General features: G+C 37.7%; 1 protein-coding gene across 4 annotated transcripts in view; it reads right to left on the minus strand.

Annotated features, from left to right (window-relative positions):
* SLC4A4 (solute carrier family 4 member 4) overlaps positions 1-26466 on the minus strand; it is a gene marked incomplete at both ends in the record, with an annotated part of 298688 nt that overhangs the window by 183350 nt on the left and 88872 nt on the right. For all 4 annotated transcript variants that reach the window (XM_079717224.1, XM_079717222.1, XM_079717223.1 and 1 more), the window contains 2 exons: positions 10469-10648; positions 19516-19676. In XM_079717224.1, coding sequence (XP_079573350.1) covers positions 10469-10648; positions 19516-19676 — 341 coding nt within the window. The remainder of the gene's footprint in view (positions 1-10468; positions 10649-19515; positions 19677-26466) is intronic.

Below are 26466 nucleotides of genomic sequence, written 5' to 3' on the forward strand. Positions count from 1 at the left end.
GGCAGCATAATTATCCTTCAAGGAACAACAGTGAGGTTGGAAATAACTAACCATCAGACTACATACAATTTGACTTGAGAGAGTTTTTTTCCCCTTAATAATATAGTCATTAAATGATCAAAGCAACAAACAAAGCATATCCAACCGAAAGCAAAGATTATCTATTGACACAAGTGTGCAAATGACAGGGCAGACAAATAGTCCTCTTAAGGCTATTGGTGACTGGGGAGGTCAAGTTCTAAATTGAATCAATTATAAATTAATGTAAGTTGATGGCCAAATTTAGGCATTCAGCACGTTATAAAATCTAGAAACATTTTTGTCAATTTATCTGTCTGTGTTTAAAAGCTGTAAATAAAGCCAGGACTTGTGAGCGGGCCATCTGTGCCAGCACCTGTTTGAGGCAAATCTGATGTCTTTTCTTTGCAATCTGAATTTTTGTTTCCCATAATTGAACTTCTTTGCAAGTTTTTATTGCACTAAGAAAAATGAAAAAGGGAAATGAACCAGTTGAGATTATTCCAAAATTGCTTTTGTTAAGAGGGAGGCATTTAGAAATATATATTATCATACGGGCCAATTTTCACCTCCTATTTCTTTTGACAACTGAGGGACCTGCTTAGCGAGCCAATATTCCTGCAGGCTTAGCTAAAGGAAATGGAAGAGGTTGGACAACTGGCAGCCATTTATCTAGGACCAAGAAAGGACCAACTAAAATTCCAGATCAGTGAGAACAGAGGGAGGTTAGGAATGCAAAGTAAACTCAAAAGAGCCTTCACATTCTTCAGCTGCTGAACAAGTACAAAGCCACCCAAATTCTATCACCAATACCATGGCTTGCTCCTAAAATGAGTACAAGAGGTCAGCAGCTGCTCCAAAACTCGGGTGCTGATGACTGGCTGTCCCCAACAGCTTCTCTCTCCTCTACTCCCCCCGCCAACATGTCAGTGAGTTATTTCTTGGGAACTCCTTTTTGCATATACAGCCTCCGCTGATGCTAAGCCTCACCATCAAGGGGACAATGGAATGGAGCCCGGCACACACTGGCAAAGAACCTGGCTCCAAAGACAAGCATGAAAACGAAACTGCCCATAGAGACTTGGCACCTGTGTTTTAGTAAAGCTGATTGGAGCCATCTGGCTGCTTACCCTCATGAAAACTGGAAGGCTCACAGCATCCATTACTCATATTGGCAAATTCCAGCATTTTGATTTGTTAGACCTCTGTGTACTTCTGTGCAGGAAGAGATACAAACTCTGTAACCTTTTCATGCTGCTTTTCTTCTCTTCACAAATTTACTCCAAAGATAAAATGTTGAAAAGTTGTTCTTAAACATGAAGCCAAACTTTCTATGATTATAGATAGCATGGTAATGATATATTGTGTAAGCCTTTTCCAAATAATGCTTTCACTGTACCTCTTCTACACTTAAGCTACAAAATAAATAGCTTTGCTACTATCTTACATATTCTCTTTTAAATCACTTTTGCCTGACTTCTGGCATAAACAAGGTAGAAACTGGTTTATATTATTTTGACTTGATGAGGAGACCTTGCTCTAAAGATTTTTGGGTGATGGTTTCCAATATCTAGACTGTAGAAAAAGGTGTCGTGAGGAGGATTTTGGGTAGGGGGGGTGGGAGTAATGATTCATCTTTCCCTTGAGAATCAACTTGTTCAAAACCATCAATCCTAAATCTGTTCAAGTAAGGGTGTCCCTACTTGAATCAGGCAAATAAACCAAAAAGAAAAAAACACGAAAAAAAAACCCTATCAAAAAAACATTTTCTTAGCAATCCTATTAAGAAGAAAACAAATTTTACTCATGCTAAAATTTTAGGACTCTTTCCAGATTGCCATGTTGTATGTTCAGATAGTTATTCAGCACCTACTATGTATTCCACACCATTATTTAGCCAAGAAATTTAACTCAGGAGCTTAGCAATATTTCACCTATAAACACATGACATGTTGCCTAGAAATCTCCATTTAGAAAGCCAATAAAGACATCCAACTGCCGTGTTTGGCATGGATTCCTGCCTAGGCACAGAATGACCTCAGAGCCCTTCAACAACACAGGGTTACACAAAGTAAGAGCCGTGGAATCAATGATGTGTGGGAAATAAATTATGGTTGAGGAAGCTCATTACCACTGTAGTTGAATATGAATATTGTTATCAAGTGCACGAGGTTACCCCACTTCTCTATTTGAGGCAAGTTATTTTACATTTCTGAGCTTCAGGTTTTTCAACTGTTGTTGGAGATAATGATATAGAAACATTAGAAACATCACAGGAAACAATGCCTGGTGTATAACAGGTGCTCAGTTAATGGGAGGTATTACTGTTGTTGCTACTACTACTACAACCATTGATGGAACGATAGTTCCTTTGTTCAACACCCTGAAGGGTGCTGGAAAACATGAAAGACAGCAATCTTGGCTTAATTTAATGCAACTTTAATATCAAAATGTGATTTTTAAGAAATCTTAAAGAAATTTTAAGAATTCATAAACCTGAAAAAAATCTCCTTTTTGTCCTTTGTATTTATACTGAAACAGGGTTCAAGTAAAATGAGGCATGCTTTATCATTCTTGGAAGACTTTGATTTTCTTCCCCCTTTTTTCTTTTGGGAAGACACAGGAAAGAGTCCACAGTGCTCACATCTCATGTCTCTATTTTGCCTTCCTTCATCCCTCATGTTTTCCTGTCCTTCCCTCTCCTCTCCTCTCTATTTCTCTTTCATAGAGACCAGGGCAGGGAGTAGGATCTACACCTACCCTCCTGTCTGCTCTCACAGCAAGCTGAGTCTGGGAAAAGCAAGACTTCACAAGGGCAGCTCTATCAAGGATCTCAAGCCTTGGAAGAAGATTTACTCGAGGCTGGCAGCAGAAAATCAGTTAAGGGCTCTTTTCCAGAGAAAGAAAGAAATGGAGAAGAGAATATTCATATGTGGTAAGATATGACAATGAGAATCATTCCATTCCTTTACTCCATCACAGACCCTGGTTATGTAAAACAGACTGGCAATTAGTAAAATTTTAAAATATGTTTATTTCATGGTAACGTCCTGCTATACATATATTATTTATTGATAGCTAAGAACTGTCATTGCTCAGACATACTAATCAATCTTTATACTCTAAGTTAAAAATATTATAAAGAGGGCTTCCCTGGTGGCGCGGTGGTTGAGAGTCCGCCTGCCGATGCAGGGGACACGGGTTCGTGCCCCGATCCGGGAAGATCCCACATGCCGCGGAGCGGCTGGGCCCGTGAGCCATGGCCGCTGAGCCTGCACGTCCGGAGCCTGTGCTCCGCAACGGGAGAGGCCACAACAGCGAGAGGCCCGCGTACAGCAAAAAAAAAAAAAAAAAAAAAAAAAAAAAAATTATAAAGCCCATGAGTGGCACCTCCTTATGTATTATTTGGATTCTGTAAAGTTGATAATGAAAGTAGTGCTATTTTAAAAACAAAACTCCAAGCACGTTTTCATATATGGAGTGGTGGGGGAGAAAAATTAAAAGACACAGAAAATGAGAAAATACAAAATAATGGTGGGGAATTGACGCTCTGTCTTCAGTTTTAAATCTGAAAGGCACTAAATTTTCCCCTTAAAATATTTCTGAATGATAGCTGTTCCTTACAATGACATCTCACGTTATGATTATTAAATACTTCTCACAAAGGTATCTCATTTACTCCTGGTTATATACATAGAATAAGACATTAGTACCCTTACTTTACAGATATAGAAACTGAGGCTCAAGGAGATAATGTAAATTGCTTAAACTCATACTGCTACTAAGTATTACTCCCAGATTAGAATGAAGCTTTGGAAAAGATGGTGCCATGTCTTCAAGGAGAAGATTGTAAAGTAGGCCTTCAATATCAAAAACTAAATACTCACTTGTGTTATATCTCTTAAGCCTGACTCTTCATTGCCATAAACAGCAGACTAGACTAGCAAATACTGCAAGGGCATGACCCTTGGAGAAAAAATGTGTTATTGTTTATTTAAAGATCTGAACATTAAAAATCTTGGAAGATCAGTCACCTGTCTGGGGAAAGGAAAAAAAAATAAGAATGGTATTTGATAGATGATTTAGAAATACCAGTTATTAAGGAATACTTTTATTCAGACATTTTTCTAGAAACTTTCCATGGACTGGTTCATTTAATCTAAGACTGAGAAGAGCTTGGTCATTCACTGAATTCTAGCCAGGACATTCATCTGTGCTGTGCAAATGAACGGAGAATTAGAGTTCGGAACAAAACAGATGGATGTGTGCTGCTGGTTTTTGGAAAGAGCTGGTTATACACAGAAAGGCACCTGGGAAGATGACTCTCCTCTGAAGGTGATGTGAGCCTGTCAGCTGACCTATCTCAGAACTGGAGAAGCACAGTGACCTGCTTCTGGAACAGAATCTTTGAGGGAAGTTAGGGAAATATCTGCCTTACCCACTGATTCAGGGAGCAGGTCTGAATTCAAGGGTATGGGGGGAAAGGGATACTGCAAAGTAGAATAACCAGTCAGAAACAATTGGGGCAAGCTGGAATCCAAAACCCAGACAAAAGTTAAGAATGTCTAAAGTGACTGAGAAAGCTGCCAAACCTAGCGATGGTCCCAGCCAGATCCACCACATGCCAGTATCTAGGCAGCTTGATCTAATACCCAAACCAAATAGCTGGAATATGCCTAACCTCCAATCGGGTGCAAAGCAGCAAGAGCCTAGCTAATCCTACTTACATTTCAGTGGGACCTAGAATTACTACTAATGGAAAAAAAATGATTTATTTTCATTGTTTGTTCTATGTTGCTAACCACTATCTATGTTATTATAGGTAACAGCAATAGACTACACTTTTTAAAATACCTAAAGGTGTTGTGTGCTAATGTCAGAAACAGCAGTGTGGGAAAGAGGAAGCAGCATCCTGCCTGGCAGATAACACTGAAAAGAGGAATCCGGGGAGAAAGTAAAGGGTGGGCAGTAAATGGTGGTAGCAAGTGGATTGCACTTCTCATACCTGATAGACACACAGAAAGTGGTGAATTCAGATAAAATCTGGAGGTTCAATCAGGAGCAGGCCCTGAGTCCCCATAACTACAAAAGAGGCCAAAGTGCACCAGGAGAAAGCCTGGAGGAAGCAGCATGAGGCCCAGGAGCCAGCTGCCCTGGCTTGGAGCTGCCACCTTTTCCAAATCCTCATCCACCTCTGCAGCGGCTTTAAGTCTTCGATTCTCAGTGTGGTTTAGGGTTTCCCTGATAGCCAGCAAAGAGGGAAATCAATGATGGGGGCAGACTATTCTGTAAGAGGGCTGTGATGAGAAAGGGCTTCTTCCTCTCCCATTGCTAATGAAATGGTATTGGTATCATTTATCAAAGGGCAGAGAAAATAAATCCGCACTATACCCATGAGATTCTTCCAAAATAGTAAGTTACAGAGCAAATAGCATTCCAGAAAATACTCTTACTCAATATGAGATTTTTCTTCCTTAATTGTGCCTAAACTTATTACATATAATTTAGTATTATTTGTTGAGTGATTACTATGTACAGTTACCATTCTAAACATTTTACATTTATTATCTCATTTAATTTTCATTATCTCTGTTTTACAAACATAGAAACTGGGTACTAAATTACCTTTCCAGTTTTTTGCTGAAAAAACTAATGAATATTGGGATCATAAAATTGGACTGGGCAAAATGAAATTCATAGTCTAGATGCAGTTGGATAACCAAAGTCACTTCTCAGTAAAGGGCATCTGTACTCCCAGACCACAGAAGGAAAGGATTTTTATGATAGTCTAGGGGGAAAAAATGAAGCCAGGAAAAGACCAGGGACAAATTCATAATGGCTTTACCCAAATTTCCATAAAGGGAGTGAAAGCCGAATACTCGAATTAAGGTTCTTGGTCCTTAGGTTGGGTATTACTCATCTTTTGTAAGATTAGACAATGCATATCAAAAGTATCCATTTAAATGGTAAATGATACTTTTAAAAATCAGATAATCCTATAAAACATGACTTTTTAAAACAGAGTTATCAGGTAACCTTGTCAATTTATTGACTGAATACCGATTAGGTATAAACTTTACTTTCACTTTCTAATAAAACATAAACTAAATACATCTTATTTAGTTTTTAAATACTACCAAGGAATGTTCCTAGGCTTCAATGTTATTCTGTCACAGTAAACTAAAATAATACAGAACTATTCTCTAAGTATCTCTGACCAGATTATTAAGTAGAACCATATGAAATTGCCGAATGTCAACTTTATTTTACCCACAAAAATGGCAATTTCATACGGTTCAACCTAAAATAACAGTGAGAAAAAAAAAGAGAATAGGTAAACAAAAGTCTAACACCAGAGGAAATGAAAACGTCATTAATTTCTTCATGCAACACTAACTCCATAGAAGTGCCTCAATTAATATATTGAGAAAATATAGCACTTGCCTAAAATTTAGTACCTGGCAGACATGCCCACAAGAATTCACAGATGTCTTGGATAAGTGGCAATTTCACAATAATTAACATCTTGGAAGCTAGCCTGATTCTTCCCTGATTTATTAAAAATAAAAATGTTTTTTCATTTCTTTTCAAAATCATTAAATCATCTGGAATCCAAAGCCACATCAAGACCCGAAAAACTAGAGTTAACCTTTGGCAATGGCTAGACAGTGGTGGGTTGTAGTGCGTGGGCTGGTAAATGTTTGAAAACCAGCTCTCTGGTTGAAAAATGTGTGTGTGTGTGTGTGTGTGTGTGTGTGTGTGTGTTTGTGTAGTAAATTTTACTGCTGTAAAGATGTGCAGCACACGTACAAATAATAAATACACAATGCTCCACTGTAAATTGCCTACAGCCAGTTGATTCTCACAGAAAGCTTTTGTTGATTTTTACCGAACTCTTCTATCGGTAGCCAACTTATGGTTTCAGCTGGCAAACAAGCATAGGTCCAACATCCATGATGAACATCCATTATCATATATGTAATGAGTAAGACAAAAGTGAAACAATGAAGATATATGTAAGTATGAGTGTACTGACTTCACTCAATCATCAATGATGTGGGTGACTCCTTCACTAAATTGGATAATATCTTTTGAATACTGAAAGAATATTTCCTCAATTCTTTGTGTTATTCACATTTTAACAGCTGTTATGGACTGAATGTTTGTATTCTCCCAAAATTCATATATTGAAATCATAACTCCCAATGTAATGGTATTAGGAGGTGGGGCTTCGGGTGCAGAGTCTTCATGAATGGAATTAGCACCTTTTAAGAAGAAACAGGAGAAAGATGATCGAGCTCTCTCTACCACGTGGAGATGGAATAAGAAGGTGACCATCTACAAACCAAGAAGAGGACCCTCAACAAGAACCACATTTGCTGCATCTTGATCTTGGACTTCCCAGCCTTTAGAACTATGAGAAATAAATGCTTGTGTTTAAGCATTTATACCAGTCTATGGTAACATGCTATAGGAGCCCAAGCTAAGATAATGGCTATAGACACTACCTACTTTTAAATTTAATCTGCATTATTAGCATTTTCTCTAACCCTTTTTTAAGTCTAGAAACAATTGACAAAACCATATATCAAGTCCTGATTTGTAGCGTTTGCTGATTTCTATGGTGTAATACTACCATCGTGACTGAGTCCAAGCTTCCAATATGAAGTCCCTGAATACAGAGTTGGGAAGAAGTGTTCTACTTCTCACTATTTTGTAGCATTTTGACTACACAGACACAATAGATGTAAATAACCTGAAGAGCATAGCCTATAGTAAAATGCAGTAAAATAAGTAGGAGATAATGAATTTTGAGTATTTATTCCATTGTTTTTAATAATATTATCTAAATGTATATGTTTATGTAATTTAATTTTTAATAGTAGCTGTGTTTTACAACCAGCCCTCAAAATTCCCGATAGCAATTGGCTCTTGTGAGTATGTAAGAGGTAGCACACTACTGGGGAATGAAAAAATTTCCAATTCTACAGTATGTCCATAGATTTCAGCTATTAATTGCATTGTTGCTATCATAACTAAGGCTGGCATCATCCTGAGTCTATTTTCTAAGGCTGTGATAGAAAACCAAGGTGACTTCAGTTTATCTAGGTTTTTACATGGGGATATTAGAATCTAGCTTCAACTACAATAGATACATGATTCTGATTTATTAAAGTAGTAGCAAAAGTTCTATAATTTTTTATTTTAGAATTTTATTTTAAGAACATTTCTAACTGTATTAAACTTTCAAGTTAAGAAAAAGTGCCTCTAGAAAACCAAAAATTTCCCATCTGATACTTTATAATAATGTACCTTGGAGGCACATGAAACTCATTACCATAGAATCTCTCAAAGCCAAATCTTGCCTCTGGATATTTAAAAGGAGTTAGGAAACACAAATGCCAATAACATTTTTTAAAAGGCCTAATCATATTCCATGCTGTAGGGTGTAAGCTGATCAGCTGAAGAGTCAGAAAGACCAAGAACTGCCTGCCCTTCCTACTTGCTTTCTGCCCAGCATCTATGGCATTTCACATGTGAGAAGGTGAGTGACAAATGCAATTTCAACTTTCCTCTGAAGTACAAAGATCTACTGATAGGGTAAAAGATTGAATGACCGAGCAATATCAACTCATTAGTTGTATTCCATGTCCAAATGCTTTCCCCTAAAGCACAAGATTCTGGCCTCCAAGATCCATCTGTTCCTAATTTCTCCTCTGCCTATACTTCCATGAAAATGAAGCTCACCCTCACACCACACTGGTAGAAGCCACCCTTGCTCTACAATATTCATTCCTCTTCTCATTGCAAATACAGCAACATTTGAAAACAATGCACTTTCTTGCTTCTTTATACTACCACCAACTTCGTGATAAAAAAAGTAAGTCTCCAAGTCATAAAATATCATTTTATGTGAGAAAGACAATAATAAAGATATTAAAAAACAGACTTGTACTTTAAATGCCATAATTTTTTAAATGTGAGTTGTTTTTAAAATTATTATTTGTGACATCAGTTTTAACAAACTGTTTATCACATAACATTTCCAGCCATTAAACTCTTCAAAATGCTATTTAAAAAATAAATAAAACAAGAGATACACAAAAATCAAAACACTTCCAGTCAGCCTCAATATTCCAGATAATGGTAGAACCATCAAATTGTCACAGGAATGTTCTAGATTAGATTCTTCCTTTTCTGAATGATTTTTATAAAGAACATTTTAATTTTAATTATTTATTTATAACCTGTTGTGCTTCAAAAAAAAACCCTTATAGCAGCAATTAAATCAATATAAAAGTCACTCAATAAAATTGAACTTTTCATTTGGTTCTGCTTAAGGACTAGACACTCATTAAAAAAACTACATAGAATGGTTCCAAAATATAGCCAAGTTTGCTAACAGTAAGCTCTCTCCCAACCAACCATTAATTTTAATATTAAGTCAGAAAATCTGATTTCCAGAAATGGAGTGGCTGAGTTAGAATTCAGTTTATACACTTCACTTAGTCCACCTTTTCCGTGACAACATGTTTTATGTTATTCTGAAAGTGCAGCTGAGAACAATGAATTAGAAGCTCCCTTATCTACTCATTTCTCTTAATACTAAAATGACTGGGGGTGGGATGGGAGAGACCTAATTTTACCAGCCCAATGCTTAGCAACTCTTTCCCCACAACTTCATTTTCCATACCTCATGGATATTAACTTCTCCCTTAGACTGCACCAAATCATGAAATTTATTCAAAACAAAGAAAATGATACAGAGGATAGACACTTTGCAAGAAACTCTGGTAAATACAAGAGAGTATAAATAAAACACAGTGCCTTTCCTACTGCTATATAATGGGATTAATATCCTACCTTGAATAATTATTCTCACATCTAACTATCAGTATCATATAACAAAAGAGTAGATTGGTCTTTTAAGCAGTAAAAGTAATACTGAACCTTACTTTTATGAATGATCATTTACAGGCTGGACACCAACTCATGTACCAAGCAAACACTTCATGATATGCAATGCCAGAGTATCATATCTTAGTCTATCCTCCTAATTCTGACAAGCCACCATGTCAAAAGCACATTCCTTGATGTACTCAATAATCTACAAGTTTGTTGATTCATTGGAAACATTCAGTTGTTTTATCATGGTGTTATCATAGCATTGTTACCAAACCCTCTCAGTCAATCAGAATAGATGTGTGTGGAACAAGCAAGGCATCTTGGCATCTGCAGCCTACAGTAACTGCTGACATCTTTCCAACAGGACTGCAAACCTGCCCAACTGGATAAAAAGTGTCATTATGAAATGGCTGTGGCATATGAATTTGAGAAAAGAAGAAATAAGAAGAGGGATTTAAAAGAAAATAATAAAGGTGACAAGAGGTGGAATAAAGGTGAGTGAGGCAGGTAAGAGAGAGCAGCAGCCAGGCGGCCCCTGCATTACCATTATCAGGGTTGGTAAACATCCTACTTGCACTGGAGACTGTCTTCCCAATGTCAGCCAGGGATCGAAGGTTGGATTTCTTGGTTTGATGTCGGTGCTTCCGGAGCAAAGTATAGGTCACCTTATCCTTAAGGTCAGGTTTCAATAGGCCTGTCTCAATCTGATGGTCAACAATCATCTCTGATACAAAAACAAAGCAAAACAAAAGCAAAAAACAAAACTCAGTCACAAGACCACAAAGTTCATGTTTTACTGTAATTTTATGGATGTCATCCTCAAATTTAATATCAATATATTTATCTTCCAAGTTTCTAACTTTCCTCTGTCTGTGAAGGTAAAGATACAGGGTAGAGTGTTATTGGCATTAAAGAGAGAGTTATAAATATTCTGGTATTAATTACATGTTTAGAGAGGAAGAACTGCCTTGTAAATTTTTTTCAATCCCAGTTAGTAGTGAATTCACATTAATCACATTCTTCTCTTAGTAACACAATAAGTAATTTATATTTTCCAATTGTTTTGTTTAAAAGTAAGATTATAAAATTTCATGTTCTCTTGTCATAGTAACTGTGCCAGAAATATAAATGATATGAAAAAATCTTGAAGAGAATATGCAAAATTTAACATCACAACATTACTGATTTTTAAATCTGTTTTCCCAAATTCTTCTGTAATGTTATATTTTCTTTATAATAGGACAAAGTAAAGAAAAATAATACCATATCAGGTTATTTGAACACCAATGAATCCAGTGAAAGAAAGATTAAAGTATAAAATTATGCCTCAGTCTTTTCTAAGCAGGGAGGTTTATTCTTCTTGTTTAGATCCAGCTAAAGCCTTTCCAATATATTCTATTAGTCATTTTAAAGTATAACCTGATCAGAATTTTCTACAAATTTTAATATATTAGTCGTACTAAAAAAAAAAATCACTAAAATTTCTATTAGCTCTAAGTCACTTTCTTACACTATTTACAAAAATAAACTCAAAATAGGTTAAAGATGTAAATCAAAGACCTGAAACCGTAAAACTCATGGCAAAAGCATAGGCAGTACACTCTTTTGACATGTCTTAGCAATCTTTTTCTAGCCCTGTCTCCTCAGGCAAAGGCAACAAAAGCAAAAATAAACAAATGGAACTACATCAAACTAAAAAGGTTTTGCACACCAAAGGAAACTATCAACAAAACAAAAAGACAACCTATTGAATGGGAAAAGATATTTGAAAATGATACATCCAATAAGGGGTTAACATCTAAAATACATAAAGAACTCACACATCTCAATGTCAAAAAAACAAACAATCCAATTTTTAAGTGGGCAGAGGATCTGAATAGACATTTTTCTAAAGAAGACATACTGATGGCCAACAGACACACGAAAAGATGTTCAACATTACTAATCATCGGGGAAATGCAAATCAAAACCACAATGAGATATCACTTCACACCTGTCAGAATGGCTGTTATCAAAATGACAACAAATATCAAGTGTTGGTGAGGATGTGGAGAAAAGGGAAACCTCCTACACTGTGGGGAATGTCAATTGGTACAGCCACTGTGGAAAACAGTACCGGAGTTTCCTCAAAAGATTAAAAATAGGACCACCACACAATCCAGCAATTCCATTTCTAGGTGTTTAGCCAAAGAAAACAAAAACACTAATCCAAAAAGATAATATGCACCCCTATATTCATTGCAGCATTATTTACAATAGCCAAGATATGGAAGCAACCTAAATTCCCACTGATAGATGAATGGATAAAGAAGATGTGATATATACATATGTGTGTGTGTGTGTGTGTGTGTGTATAATGGAGTATTACTCAGCCATAAAAAAGAATAAAATCTTGCCTTTTGTAACAACATGGATGGATCTAGGGGGTATTACACTAAGTGAAATAAGTCAGAGAGAGAAAGACAAATACCAAATGATTTCACTTATGTGTGGAATCTACAAAACAAAATGAAGAAACAAACAAAACTGAAACAGACCCAAAGATACAGAGAACAAACAAGTGGTTGCCAGAGGGGAGGAGGTGAGGGGGGTGGGTGAAATGGATGAAGGGGATTAAGGGGCATAAACTTCCAGTTATAAAATAAATAAGTCATGGGATGTAATGCACAGCATAGGGAATATCATCAATAATAATGTAATAACTTTGTATGGTGACATAATTACTAGACATCGTGGTGATCAATTCATAATGTATAATAATGCCAATTCACTATGTTATACACCTGAAAACAATATAATATTGTATATGTCAACTATACTTCAATAAAAATAATAAAATAAAGTAGTCTTAGAAAAATCTTTCCCAAAAAATTTCTATGAGCTCTTTTTTTCAGAATGGTTCTAAGTAGAAAGGATGACTGTGCTTCATAGGAATTGCTCCATGAGTGGGTCTGCTGAAGGATATGTTTTACTCTAACAGAAAACAAGAAGTCCTCTTTCTCACAAATCAGCATGTCAGCAGTATGGCATAAGAGTCTCCTCTAACATCACATCACAGGTTGACATATCCACTGTCCAGAATGGAGCACAGGACAAAATATCACAGAATCTGTGCAAGACGCAATGGCAGGGGACTTCCCTGGTGGCACAGTGGTTAAGAATCCACCTGCCAATGCAGGGGACACGGGTTCCAGCCCTGGTCCAGGAAGATCCCACATGCCACGGAGCAACTAAGCCCGTGTGCCACAACTACTGAGCCCGTGTGCTGCAACTAGAGAAAGCCAGGGTGCAGCAATGAAGACCCAACGCAGCCAAAACTAACTAACTAACTAACTAATAATAATAATAAAAAAGATGCCATGGCAGGACAACACCTCACTGTCTGCAGATAGAGCTTCGTCCCTGGCAGAGAACTAGAACAATAGCTCCCAAGCCCACCTGTTCAGGTGCATGGCTGCATCAACACAGGTCAATATTTTCCTCTTGTGCAAACTCCTCCACATACAAAAGTGGAGAAGAGAACAAAAGCTCTTCTTCTGCAAAAGTCTGAAAGAAAACTGATGGATACTGATAGGATAACAGCATCTCCCAAACATTCCCATCTCTTTGTAAAGTGAAGTTACAGATGTTCAAGGGGCTTTGCTTGGGCATGACTGAACCTCTCATTAGCCCATCTTTTTAACAAACAGTCATGGAACTGGTCTCACAGCCAGAAGCTGACGATTCACACAGTGTACAATCAACTACCTGGGAGTCAAGTAGAGGCTGAATCCAGGATTTTCCATCACATGCCTTACACAGATGCTATAAATGTCACATAACACTGGACCACTTGGTAGAGAGCCTGGGCAAAGCGGGAAGAGTTTCTCCCATAGGAATGTTTTGGTTTGAGAGTGGCCTTTAGCTCTGAGTATTTTTAACTACACAAACCTTACTCAGTAAAACTCTCAGAACGGATCCTGTAATTATACTTAACCCTCTGTTCCACGGTAAAATAATTAAGTGCTACTGAATACAACCCGTCTATTTTCCCTTTAAGTCTTAATCAAAGTGGAAAATCCATTTTACAGAAGAACCATAAAAATAAATAGCCCTGGCATATCTACTGCAAGTGTTATCAAACTCCTACTCTAATTCCAGGGTTGTGGATTAAAGTGTTTCTTATCTACCCTTCCGGGCAGGGCCTCCCTCTCTTCTTGACCTCCCCTGTAATCTCAAACCAATGCATATATATGCACAGCCGGCCCTCTGTTACTAATGTCTGGAAATCACCAATTAGAACAGGTTACAACATCTGTGTGGCTTATGCCCTTCATTGGGTTTCCATAAAAATGGCCCACAGGGATCTCTTTAAGCATAAACTACAAAACCCTTCAAGGAAAGTGGAGGCAGTAACATTTCATAGCTACACTAAAATTAAGCCTTCAGTGTTCAAAATCCCACAGACGTTACCCAATTGGAAGAGAAAGTGCCAGCTCAAGATGATCGCAGAGCTGAAAGGAAGCTCAGGAAGCATCAGGTTCAAACTCTTGTTATACAGATGAGAAAAGAGCACGAGAGGAGAGATGCTCACAGATACAGCTTAATTAAAGGCAACCCCCCCACCACCAATTAAACCAGGTTTTCTGATTCACAGTTTAGATCTTTTTCCGTATCACATGATATTTTTCTTTCTTTAAGAAGGAAACTCTAGACCAAAAAAAAAAAAAAACTTGAAGAGAAGATGGTCATGCAACCCCCGAAAAAAGGTCAAAGGTAACATTTTTTTAAAACATCTTTATTGAAGTATAATTGCTTTACAGTGGTGTGTTAGTTTCTGCTTTATAACAAAGTGAATCAGCTATACATAAACATATATCCCCATTATCTCCTCCCTCTTGTGTCTCCCTCCCACCCTCCCTAACCCACCCCTCTAGGTGGTCACAGAGCACTGAGCTGATCTCCCTGTGCTATGCGGCTGCTTCCCACTAGCTATCTATTTTATGTTTGGTAGTGTATATAAGTCCATTCTTAAAAGAAACACAAAAGGCCCAAGAAATATTCAACTTCAAGACTAACAGACAATTTAAACAAATTGATACAAATTTCACCAATTTTACGTTAACCTATCAAAGTGGCAACATTTAAAAGACCAGTCTCCAGTGACGTGAATGTTGTATGCAACAGACAAGGCCATATACTGATGATGACGGTAACAAACGGGACAACCTTTCTTGAAGGTCACTTGGCCAATACAAAACAAAGCCCTTTAAAATGTTCAAACCCTTTGAATATTTCACCATAAGAAATATATCAGGAAATATAGCAATTTCACAAAAGTATAACAAAAATGTTCATTTCTTTTCTTTACGATAAACGCTTGAAGGTAACTTAAATGCCCAACTATAGATTATTAACTATTTGCAGCCATTAAAATGATGTTTATACTTATATTTAATAACATGGAAATATTCATATTATGTTTTTAAGTTAGAAAGGGCAGATTAGAGGGTTATAGTATGATCCCAGTTTGTAAAATAAATTTCATGTGTGTAAACAGAGATGTACCGAAAAACTGCTGGGAGGATAGCTCTGAAAGATGAGATTAGTGGTATTTTGACTTTTGCGCGTTATATTTTTCTGCATTACTAGAAATGAACATGTTTTAGTTTTGAGATAAAAAAATAAATATATTACCATTTTGAAAATATAAAAGGTGTTAAAAGCAAGAAACAACATGACTAATGTATCTGCCAACATGCACAGCCCAGGAATGCCTTTAAATATAAAAATGAGAGCTCCAAAAATAGAGCTACATTTTCCTAATCCATTTCCCATCATAATAAAATACCTGAAATGGCTTATAATTGTTTTTTAACTAAGGAGGGGAGAGAAATTCTCATGTACTTGGCTTCATATGTGAATGATACTTTAAATGTAAAATTTTAAGATGACAGCAATAATAAAGTTATTAAAATAACCTATAAAAATGATGTTTTATCCTTTAAATAACACAAATTTTCTATTAGGGTTCAGAAGGGGATCTTCATGAAGAAAACTAGGAGAGGTCCTGAGGAGAATCAGAATGAGGCTGAATTTTTACACAAGGGTGAGAAGTGACACCCGCTTAGGCAGTGGCCCACTGCTCACGGGCCCCCATGTGGCAGTGACTTTGCACCTGCAAAGGGAGGGTGCCCCTCGGAGGCCACTGAGAAGGAGCAGCAAGTGGACTGCCAAAAAGGAAAGAAATCGTGCTATTGTTTGTTGGATATAATCACACTCATCATGATTTCTTTTTCTTCTTGTTTGTCGAAATAAAAGTAGGGTGAAGGGGAAATGCATCTTAAGGCTTAGCTGCATGTAATTCTCAAGTCTGAATAACACCACCATTCAGGAAACAACAAATCCACTGCATCCTCTGCTAGAAAAAGATTTTTTAATAATCAAGTAATGACAGTAACTCAAGTTACCATGCCATTTTATCACTTGAAATCAGAGCAGTTTTTTTTCTTTCATGTTTTTTAACCTGCTGTAAGGATTTGACTCTTTCAGAGGATTTTTAAGTATTTCTTTCCAGCCACTTACACTCTCTCAAACATGCTCTTCTCCCCACTCCTCCAAATCTAGTCCATTTAAAAAAAATTTTCTTTGTTTTGCTTGTGATGTGTGTTATTTGCCTCTGAATTGTTTCTCTGTGTTATCAGCTCCAGAATGACAGCACTGGCTCTCTGCCTGCTTGCCTCAGGGATGGTAGAGCAAACATAGTACTGAGTGATGACACCTCAAAGTGACCTAGTGGTGTCCAATTTTAAAATTTAATGACATTATTAAAGCAAACGTGTGGAGGTTAGAGAAAAAAAGCCACAGCTGATAATAAAAAGTAACGGAAAATTAAACTGAGAATGTAAAATGCTTGATGAACCTTTCTTAAATGTAGTAAATACCAGAACCTCTCTCTTTATAGGCTCCAGTGTAATGTGGGACTCTGTCTTCTACTACATGGAAAGGGTCAGTTAGTTACTGAAGACCAGAAACGCCTTAAGATGGCTCTTTCTGGTGCTGAAGACCTTGAAGACAGTTTTACAGAAAAGCCCAAGTATATATTTCAACTTTAACGTTCATCACCCTTCTTGACCAGCCAGCTCCAGGCACAGCAAAGAAGCTGTGAGGTTTTTTTCTAGCTCCATCTACTACACCTTTCAGAAGTTTTCTTCTGCTCGTGAAGTCCCTGAGCATCTCTTGACCTGACTCAGTCTACACTCAGCCCCTGCTAGGTGACATGTAGAAAGATCTGGATAAACTCATTCATACTGGGATAGTCATCAAAGTAAGTACAATTACACCTGAGATCCTCATTCAATTCTAACGACACCCTGAGAGGTCCACCTTCATCCACTTTTTACAGATGAGAAACAGAGACTGCAAATAAGTTAAGCAATGTGTCTTGTCTGCGGTCACACGTGCTAGTAGGGGTAGACTTTAATTAATCGCCCCCCCCCCACTTTAAATCCACCATTATTTCTACAACACCACTCTGCATCTCATGGAATGAATATATGACCTCTGCCAAAGAGTATGTATATTTTAATAGAAAACAAAACCTGGGTTCAGTGAAATGAATCTCCAAACAGTGGAAGTTCAGGAAGTAGCCATGGTCTATGGTAGGACTTTTTTTTTCAATACAGGAAACTTCCCAATGACCCTTAAACCACAGCACACAGATTGCTATCCATTGCCCAGTCACAAGTTTAATTCCCATTTTGCTTTGCACTTAGGCACTTCTGACTTCTAACTTCAGACATCTTTGCTCTAGATTAGTTCTTAAAACCTGAAAATTGCAAATCTCACTGAGAAACTGGACTGATTTTTGCTAACCATGATACTTTTTTGGATAACAATCTCTCTTGCAGCTTTAACAAATGAAGAAAAGTCAGTGAAACAAATAGCCTGGAAAACCATTCGTTCCCTTTGCTTCTCTCTGTCTTCGTAGAGGGGCTTCATCTTCCCTGCATACAATAATCCAACAGCTCTCCTCATATATCAGATGTCCTTTTTCAGTCTCACCTGCCTTGTCAAATACAAAAAATTCTACATAAAGCAGTATTTCCAACATTATCTTCTCACTACCTATGCGGACATGGATTTGTAACTTATCCCATTTACAAAGTGGTAGATTTGCAAACCTAATTTCAGGGCCTAGAATAGTGTCTGGGTCATTGTAGAAGGCCATGTATCACTGCTGAATAAATGCATAAACGAATTCATTCTGTCCACCCAGCATCTTCACATTAGTCTTTCTCCCTTCTCCACTTGTACCTTAAGCACTTCAGATGCAAGGAAAGTGTGGAGCTGCTTTGTAAATCTAACTAACAAGCTCTCTGAAGAAGAAACAGATATGTATAGGTCAGCAAGATATATGCCTGATTTGAGAACTGATCTTCTCTTCCAATACAAATACTATAGCCTTCCCATTGTCCATAAAGACACAGATGCCATAGACAAGCCCTCTGCCTACAGATATTCAAAGAAATTTTGAGATTACACTGGTCATCAGGGCCACGATCCACATCCTCTCCTCACAATCCCAAAGTAGGCCCACTGCAGGCCCCTTAAGAAAGTGCAGTCATCCCTACAGGTCCAGTGGTCACCGAGTTATGGAATTTTCCTAAGAATAATAAGCAGAGACCCTGCACCTCTCCTGAAGGAAAACATGATCTTTAGCACACCAACCTGAAAGATAATAAGACAGCTTAGGCCAGTCTCTTGCTAGAAAATGAAAACAATAACCTCTCTTTGGAATGTAGCGACGTGTGCTCAAGGTGTTCAACATGGTGAGTTGACATTCACTACACAACACTAATTACAAAGATGCCAAAGCTGCTCTGCACCATGAGGTTCAGTGACTTGTCCGGGGTTGTACAAATGATCCTCGGCACCAACATGACCTGACTCAGTCATTAATCCATAACGTTCTGCTGGCTCCTTGCCCCACCCAATTTGCTCTACCTACAGCTAAAGGAGCTTGACTTCCACCTACAAAATCAGCCCAACTGAGGGACTAGACCTAGACCAGTTTCCTTCTTACAGAATATTCCAACTGTATTTTACAGATGACAAAACTGAGGCCCAGAGAAGCTCAGCACAATGTCTAAGGTCAATGAGTTCTAGAAATCTAGTGTCCAGACTTCCAGTCCAGTATGACCAAGGATGAAGGGGGAGGGTTCTATTTAAAATATTAATCTTATGCTAATAAGCGGAGGAATGCAAATCTGTACATATAAACATGGTAATTTTTCATATAACATAAAAGTGAAAAGCATAAGAGAGAGGACTGAGAACCAAAACTGGATGGAAATACACCAAAATGTTAACAATGGCTATGTCCAGATGGAAGTATGATGGATGATTTTTAATTTTTTTCTCAATATTTGTCTGTATTTTCCAAATTTTTTGCAATAACCCTCACTAGTTTTATAATATAAAAAAGAGAGAGAATAAATGTTATAGAATATTCAGCTCCGCTTACACTAGAAGTCATCTGCATTGAAAGAGACTCATGGGGAGGTAGGTAGAGCAGAAAAAAATGATAGGAACTTAAGACAACATACTTACCCACCAACTGCGGGAGAGAAGAAGCCTCCCTGTCCAGCATGATGGATCCTTTCTCCATACATGTCCTCAGCTCAAATAAGCTATGAAGGGACAAGGTGGCCACGTGGGGCTTGCTCCATCTCTCCCCACCCTGTTCCACTTTTTCTTCAAACTTAATCCACCTAGAAACATGAAATTAGTGAAGAACCATTAAAAGTGTTCTCATCACCTCTGGAAATAGCAAGACCAACCTCCCAGATCCACCCCCACCAGCACTTCCAAAATGTCTCCTTTTGTGGAGTTTTAAAAGCTTATTCTATCATTAACTGCATTACGTTTATAAATACACCAAACAGACTCACTAGACCACTCCTCCCCCGATGTTAGAGAGAAAGAAAACAAACCAAAAGGAGCCAACGCCTCCTTGGTTTTATATCTGTCTATATGTAACCATGAAATCCTTAAGAATGACTATTGAACCAAATTTTTCAAATAATGTAGGAAAAATATGCATTTCAAATTCTCCATGTGGGCAGAGCCTACAGTGTGTAAAAAAACCACCACTGTGAGATTCTGTTGTGACTTCACAAGGCACGTTTATATAAGGTAAAATATTAGTATGAACCAATACTGATCTTAAATATTTGAAAACATGGTGTTTGAAGTGGTCAGACAAATAAAATTCCCCTTTCATGCTTAAAGAGTGCCAGCATGTGTTGCTGTATCTTACTTTAATACATCTCTCTCAGCTGACACATGTTCCCCTCTCATTGAGATGCTAATAGCTTTACCCCTCATGTTTGGCTCCACATGTGTTTAAAAATACACAAGCTCAGTGAACAATGCATCTACTCTGATAATAACAGATCTCTCATTAACCTTAGTAACGGAACAAAAAACCCTCTCTTACAGTTTCTTCTTTCTAAGATTTGTAGACATTTTGATAACTTAGCAATATATAGGAATGAAAAAAGTTTAATGGAAATGAGAGCGAAACACACTTGACAGTCTATATCCCACATATTATACATACTGACTCTTCCTACACTGGTAAAGGAAAACAGGAAAGCATCATCATTTTGCTATTCATCATGACCCAAAGAAAAATGCTGCTTTCTATCACTTCAAACCTCTGAAAGATACTGAACAAGACAAAGAGGGGGTTAAAAATTGTTTTCCTACATTCTTCACGCAAAGGTTTAATGATTGAAAAATGTTTTCCTAGAAAAAGCTAAACACTCACCCAGCTCATTAAAGATGAGAACAAAGGGCAGAGATCAGAGGAAGCTCTACATAAGGTATTATTTATAGACCACTCACCACCCCCAGAGGAAGAAAAGAACACATTAGTAGAACCATGAGTGAAAATAGATCAACAGATCAGCCACAGTGTCAAAGAAAATTCAGAATTTTAATCAAGCCCAACACTCATGTGATTCATAAGTATATGAGCCATATCCCAAAACTCCCTCTTCCCTCTCCCGGCCAGGGAACTTCCACGCTTCAATGGCAACCTTAGCCCCAGCTTCACCCTCCACTTTAAGACCCTCCTCCTTTCCCCGTATCCCCAAAAATGTAGGGAGTAGAGATTTTTACATGTTTTCCTCACATTAAAAAGCCAACACCAAAGAAGTTCTAAAACTTCAGAACTGCACATTGTTTATTCTACAAAAGTGGTTGTGAAACATTCTGAGAGAAAGACCTTTAATATTCTTGTGTGTGTGTGTGTGTGTGTGTGTGTGTGTGTGTGTGTTAATTAGTAGTTCTTCACCTTGGTTGGTATTAGAACCACAGAAATAGAAGGAAGTGAGAGAAAAATGACAACTTTATATTACATTCTTACAGAATTCTATGGATTTGCCAAAACAATAAGAGGTAATTGGGTTATTTTGAGAGTAATCATTTTATGGAGTATATTACATTGGCTAACTTTAGGCATATTATCTTTTCAGGCTTACTCACAGAACCTCTAACCATATTGACTGGGAGCTAGTATATGAATCATATTTACATCTGATGTTACAGTTTTTTGCTCAAGATGAGACTCTAGAAGATTCCATAGTATATGAAACATAGTCAGGGTTACATATAATTATGTTATCGATAAAGAGTATAGTGACCTTGTTTTTTTTTTTTTTTTTTTTTTGCTGTACGCAGGCCTCTCACTGTTGTGGCCTCTCCCGTTGCGGAGCACAGGCTCCGGACGCGCAGGCTCAGCGGCCATGGCTCAGGGGCCCAGCCGCTCTGCGGCATGTGGGATCTTCCCGGACCGGGTCACGAACCCATGTCCCCTGCATCGGCAGGCGGACTCTCAACCACTGCGCCACCAGGGAAGCCCCGTGACCTTGTTTTTATTCCTAAGAATATTCTTATTAGCTGAGGGACAGAATCTTTAGTCACAGAATTTAAGTCTAAGATGAATGACAAGGGCCAGCTAGAAACTCAGTAAATGGGAGTTTACTCAGTAAATGGGAGTTTACAGCCTTCACTTCCCTCTTATCTTTCCTAAATGATAACCAGTTGCCCTTCTATCAGTCACCATAAATCTGTACGGCCAAATCCATTTTGTAAAAGAAAACCAAGCCTCACTAACATACGGTATGTGACAGCAGCTCTTTTCTGCTATCATCTTCAACTGTCCAAACAATATAAGTTTAATAAAATGTTCTTTAAGAAAAAAAGGAACAAAACCATTACATTCTTCTGTGACCAATCTCCTCTCCACAGTTTGTCTTAAATATGACTTTGAACAAGTTTTAAAAGTACATTTAGAAATAATAAATCCCAACTAGCTTGGATTTAGGGAATAGTATTACTCACCCTCCTGGATTATACCAGCCAAGATTAGGTCAAGCTTTAACCATAATGGAATGGGAATGTAGTCTCAAAACTAGCCAGGTCCTTAGAATCTACATTCCTAAGAGACAAGTATTGTCTCATAGTTCAGTTTAAGCATCTATTTCACTTTGAGTTCAGTAAATATTATATGTTGAGATGATGTCATATCATAGTATAGCTAATTGCACAAGGTAACTCTGGGATAATGACTATTAAATTACTTTAAAATACATTGCTCTAATTGTTCAAGGACCTGACTGTACTTCCAATATACACTTTTACTCAGAAAGTAATGATTTGCCCATTTAAACAGATTGTTTGCAGGTAGTTTCATTCCAGAAACTACACATGCTATGTCTATCCTCCTCACATATCAAGGACAAATTTGGAAAAAAACTGAAAACGACTCAGTTCAAATCAGAACCCATTAAAGAAAAGGCTAAGGCAAAGGTACCAAAGTTCAGGCTATTGGAGTGTCAATGAATTTGTAAAGGTGCTTTAGAACCATGTAATTACATTAAAAAAAAAAGACATTTTTACTGTAAAATGTACTAAAAGCTACTATCTATCCTTCATAATAACTATGAATAACCATGTATTTGCAATAAGTTTCCTAATTTTCCTTTTGTCTTAGTCCTTGACATGTTATAAGAAAATTAATTTCAGAAGCTGGCTTTTTAAATGCTGGCAATTAAAAAACTGTTGTAACCTTGAAGGAAGAGTTTACTAGGTGAAGTTTATTTATTCCAAGGTCTTTGAAGAATAATGATAAAGTACACTGCAGTTTAACCCACTTTGAGTGACTGCCAACCAAACAGCATTTCACTCATTTGTTGAAGAAATAGAAAGTCCACTGGGAAACACTGAATTTTGCAACTTTCCAATCATATGATTAAATATACTTAAGAAAAGAAAAGACCTCTAACTTTAAAACATGCCAGTTTTACAGTGGAAAATAGACATGACCTTTGCCTTGGAATATAATCCAACTACGTAAAGCTATTTTAAAGCAATAATAAATTTCTTGCTAACTCATAAGTGCCTCATCGCACATAAAAGAAGCCAACACTAGTGTGCATCTGGGATAAATGATGTTTTTAAGGAGAATTCTTAAATATCTAGATCAACTGTGAAAGTTATTGCAAAACAGTGTAGTAACCACATATAATTACATAGATGATTAAACTCCTTATTCTTCAGACTTTTTCGTACAGAAAAAGTAAACTTGGTCTAAAATGGAATTTTCCAGAGCCATCCAGCAGAGGAGAGATAGAGGGGTCAGGATAGATTGGGAACAGAGAGGGCCCTATGCAAAGCCCCAGGGTAAGTGCATGTGGCTGTGTTTGATGGCCAGGCCCCGAAGTCATGTTCTCCAGAGGGAGGCAGGGTCACTCGTGCTGTCCCACTCGAACTGAAACATCAGTACCCTTTTCCTTTGTTGGCTTGTTGGGTTTATTGAAACTTGTGATGTCTTTCCTTTTTACCCAGGTTTGGCCGTAAAATTTGAATCGCAGGGAAGAGGGGAAGTGATCTTTAACATATATTCTTATAACAGTGATAAATTCCAACATGGCCCATCTGAATATTCGCTGAGGGAAAACTGAAAGCCAATAACCATGTTTGCAGACATCACTGACTCAAAGGAATACAGCGTTTGGAGTGGTAGTGATAGCCCTTCTTCCTGGCTTTGGGCCATCACCAAAGCCGGACCATGACTTATTCTTCTACCAGTCTTCTTCCTGAATCCATTAGCTAACGCCTACCCACCTAGAAATTGCTAATGAGAAGCACAGGCTCATTCACTAATACCAAATATTCCATTATAACTACTGCTACACCACTGAATGTCAGTATTCTAATGGCCTAACACTGAGGATACTCCTTTGAAAAAGAATATTCTCTGCATTCCACTGATTATATACATTTCTCAGGTCTGATCATTCTACCCTTGGGAGAGTCAGTGAAAATTCAAAGTTCTGACTTTCAGGAAAGAGAACAGCAGGGAAAAGATGTAAAAAAAGATGGTGGTAGAATTGGCTTCAAACTTCATGTAAATAAAGATTTCCCTTGTTTATAGTTTTACATGACTACTGTGCTTTGTGAGACTTCAATGGGGATATTTTTCCTACCACTGAAACCATTTTCCTTATTTTTTAAGACACACAGCTAACCTGAACTTCCTGAAGTAAGACTAAAACTGCAGGAATGCTGAGACTCAATGTATGATATTCTTGGTCAAAATCAAATCATTAGTCAACTGAAAAAAGTATAGAACATTAAAAGGGAGAGTACTAAAGAGGGTACTATTGTGTTCTATGGGGTGTAGGCTCAGAGTAGAAACTACACTGAGCTGGAGAAGTCTGACAGGCTAGTTCTCTATGGAATAAAATAGTCCATTTAATTGGAGTTTTCACAAAAAGCAAATAATTCTCCATTTTATGTTAGCCAAAAGAATATTCATGCTGCATTTTCATATGTAAAATGAGTTCCTTCTAAGCACTAAACTTTTGTTAGTCTGGTAGGTTTGAGAGCTTTTCATGGGGAAAAAAAGCCCTATCAGGAATGGAAACTGGACATCATAAATGACAGTCAGAAGTTACTGCAAAAAACATTCAGAAGCAGAGTTACATTGCAGGAAGTAAAAATCACTGACAATTTGAATCATTTCTGGAGGCACAACCACCTCCAAACTTTCCAACAGAATTTAGGTAGAGCAGTAAACTAAGAATCAAGGTTCTATTTCTCTAGTCTTTCATTCTATAAGCACGTATTTCTCGATTGTGGACTGTGTGCCAGGTAGTTGTAGACACTAGGAATACAGTGGTGAACAAAACAACCAAAAATTCCTCCCCTCATGGAGCTTTAATTTTATTGGAAAGAGACAATAACAAGATACGTTAATATGCTAACTGCTGATAAGTGCCAAAGACAAATAGAATGGAGGATGAGGGATAAGAAGGTTTGGGGAAAGTTTCTATTTTAGACAGGGCAGTCATTGAGAAGGTCATATTTGAAAAAAGACCTGAAGGAGGTGAGGAAATGATCCAGGGAGATGACTGTGGAGTACAGCAGGGAGAGCATTTCAAGTGCAAACCACATTTGAACAGCGAGTACAAAGGCTCTGACACAGGAGTATGACCAGGCCAGTGAGGCTGGAGCACAGCGAACCAGGGGGAGAGAAGTAAGAAATGAGGAGATGAGGTCAGAGATCATAGTGTATAGTACATGAGGGAGGCAAGGGAAGATTCAGGGAGATGGACTAATTAGGAAGCATCTGCAGTAATCTAGATGAGGAAGGATGGAGGCTTGGACCAGGGTTGTGGCAGCACTGAATGTGAGATATGGTGAGATTCTGAATATCTGAATAATGTTGAGGGTAAACTAAATAGGATGTGCCAGTGGATCAAGTAAGGGGTGTAGAGAAAGACAGGAGTCAAGGAAGACTCCAATCTTTCTGGATTGAGCAACTAAAAAAATGGAGTTGTTCACTGCGGTGGGGAACTCTGTAGGAGGAGATCTGCGGTGGGTAGATGAGAAGCTCAGTTTCTGATATGTTATTTAGAGATGCCTACTACCCAACCAAATATTTGTTTTCAATCAAACAAGGCAAGAACTTGTTTGGGCTAGAGAACTAAACACAGATGGCATCAGCATATTGATGAATTAGTTGGGAACATCAAACAAAGGTCCTCTCTTGGGCTTTATCAATGGTGTACTGGGTAACTTGGGTCTGTCATTGAGCTGTCCATCAGTCAGAAAGAGATGGATTATCACCGAACTCCAGCTTTGATCACGTAATATTTCTAAGAAAGTATTATATTCAGAACAGTAGATTCTAAGGCAATGAGTTCTCAACTAATCACACTCAGCAAATGTTACTGAGCACCTATTACGTACCAAGCGCTGCAAAGCACTAGGAATATAGTAATGAAAGACAGACATGGTGGTCTCTCCCTCTAGACAAATTAGTGTAATGAGGGAGACAAAATGAAAACAATACTAGCACATATATGATTAACTAATTAATAGTAATTGTGGCAAATCCTATATAGGAGAAGTTACAGAAGGTAGACTATTTGTGAGTATGTTTCTTCCCGGACAACTTCCCCCAATACATGGTGTACTCCCACCGTA

The sequence above is a fragment of the Hyperoodon ampullatus genome (genome assembly GCF_949752795.1).
Source record: "Hyperoodon ampullatus genome assembly, chromosome: 1".
Classification (NCBI taxonomy): Eukaryota; Metazoa; Chordata; class Mammalia; order Artiodactyla; family Ziphiidae; genus Hyperoodon; species Hyperoodon ampullatus.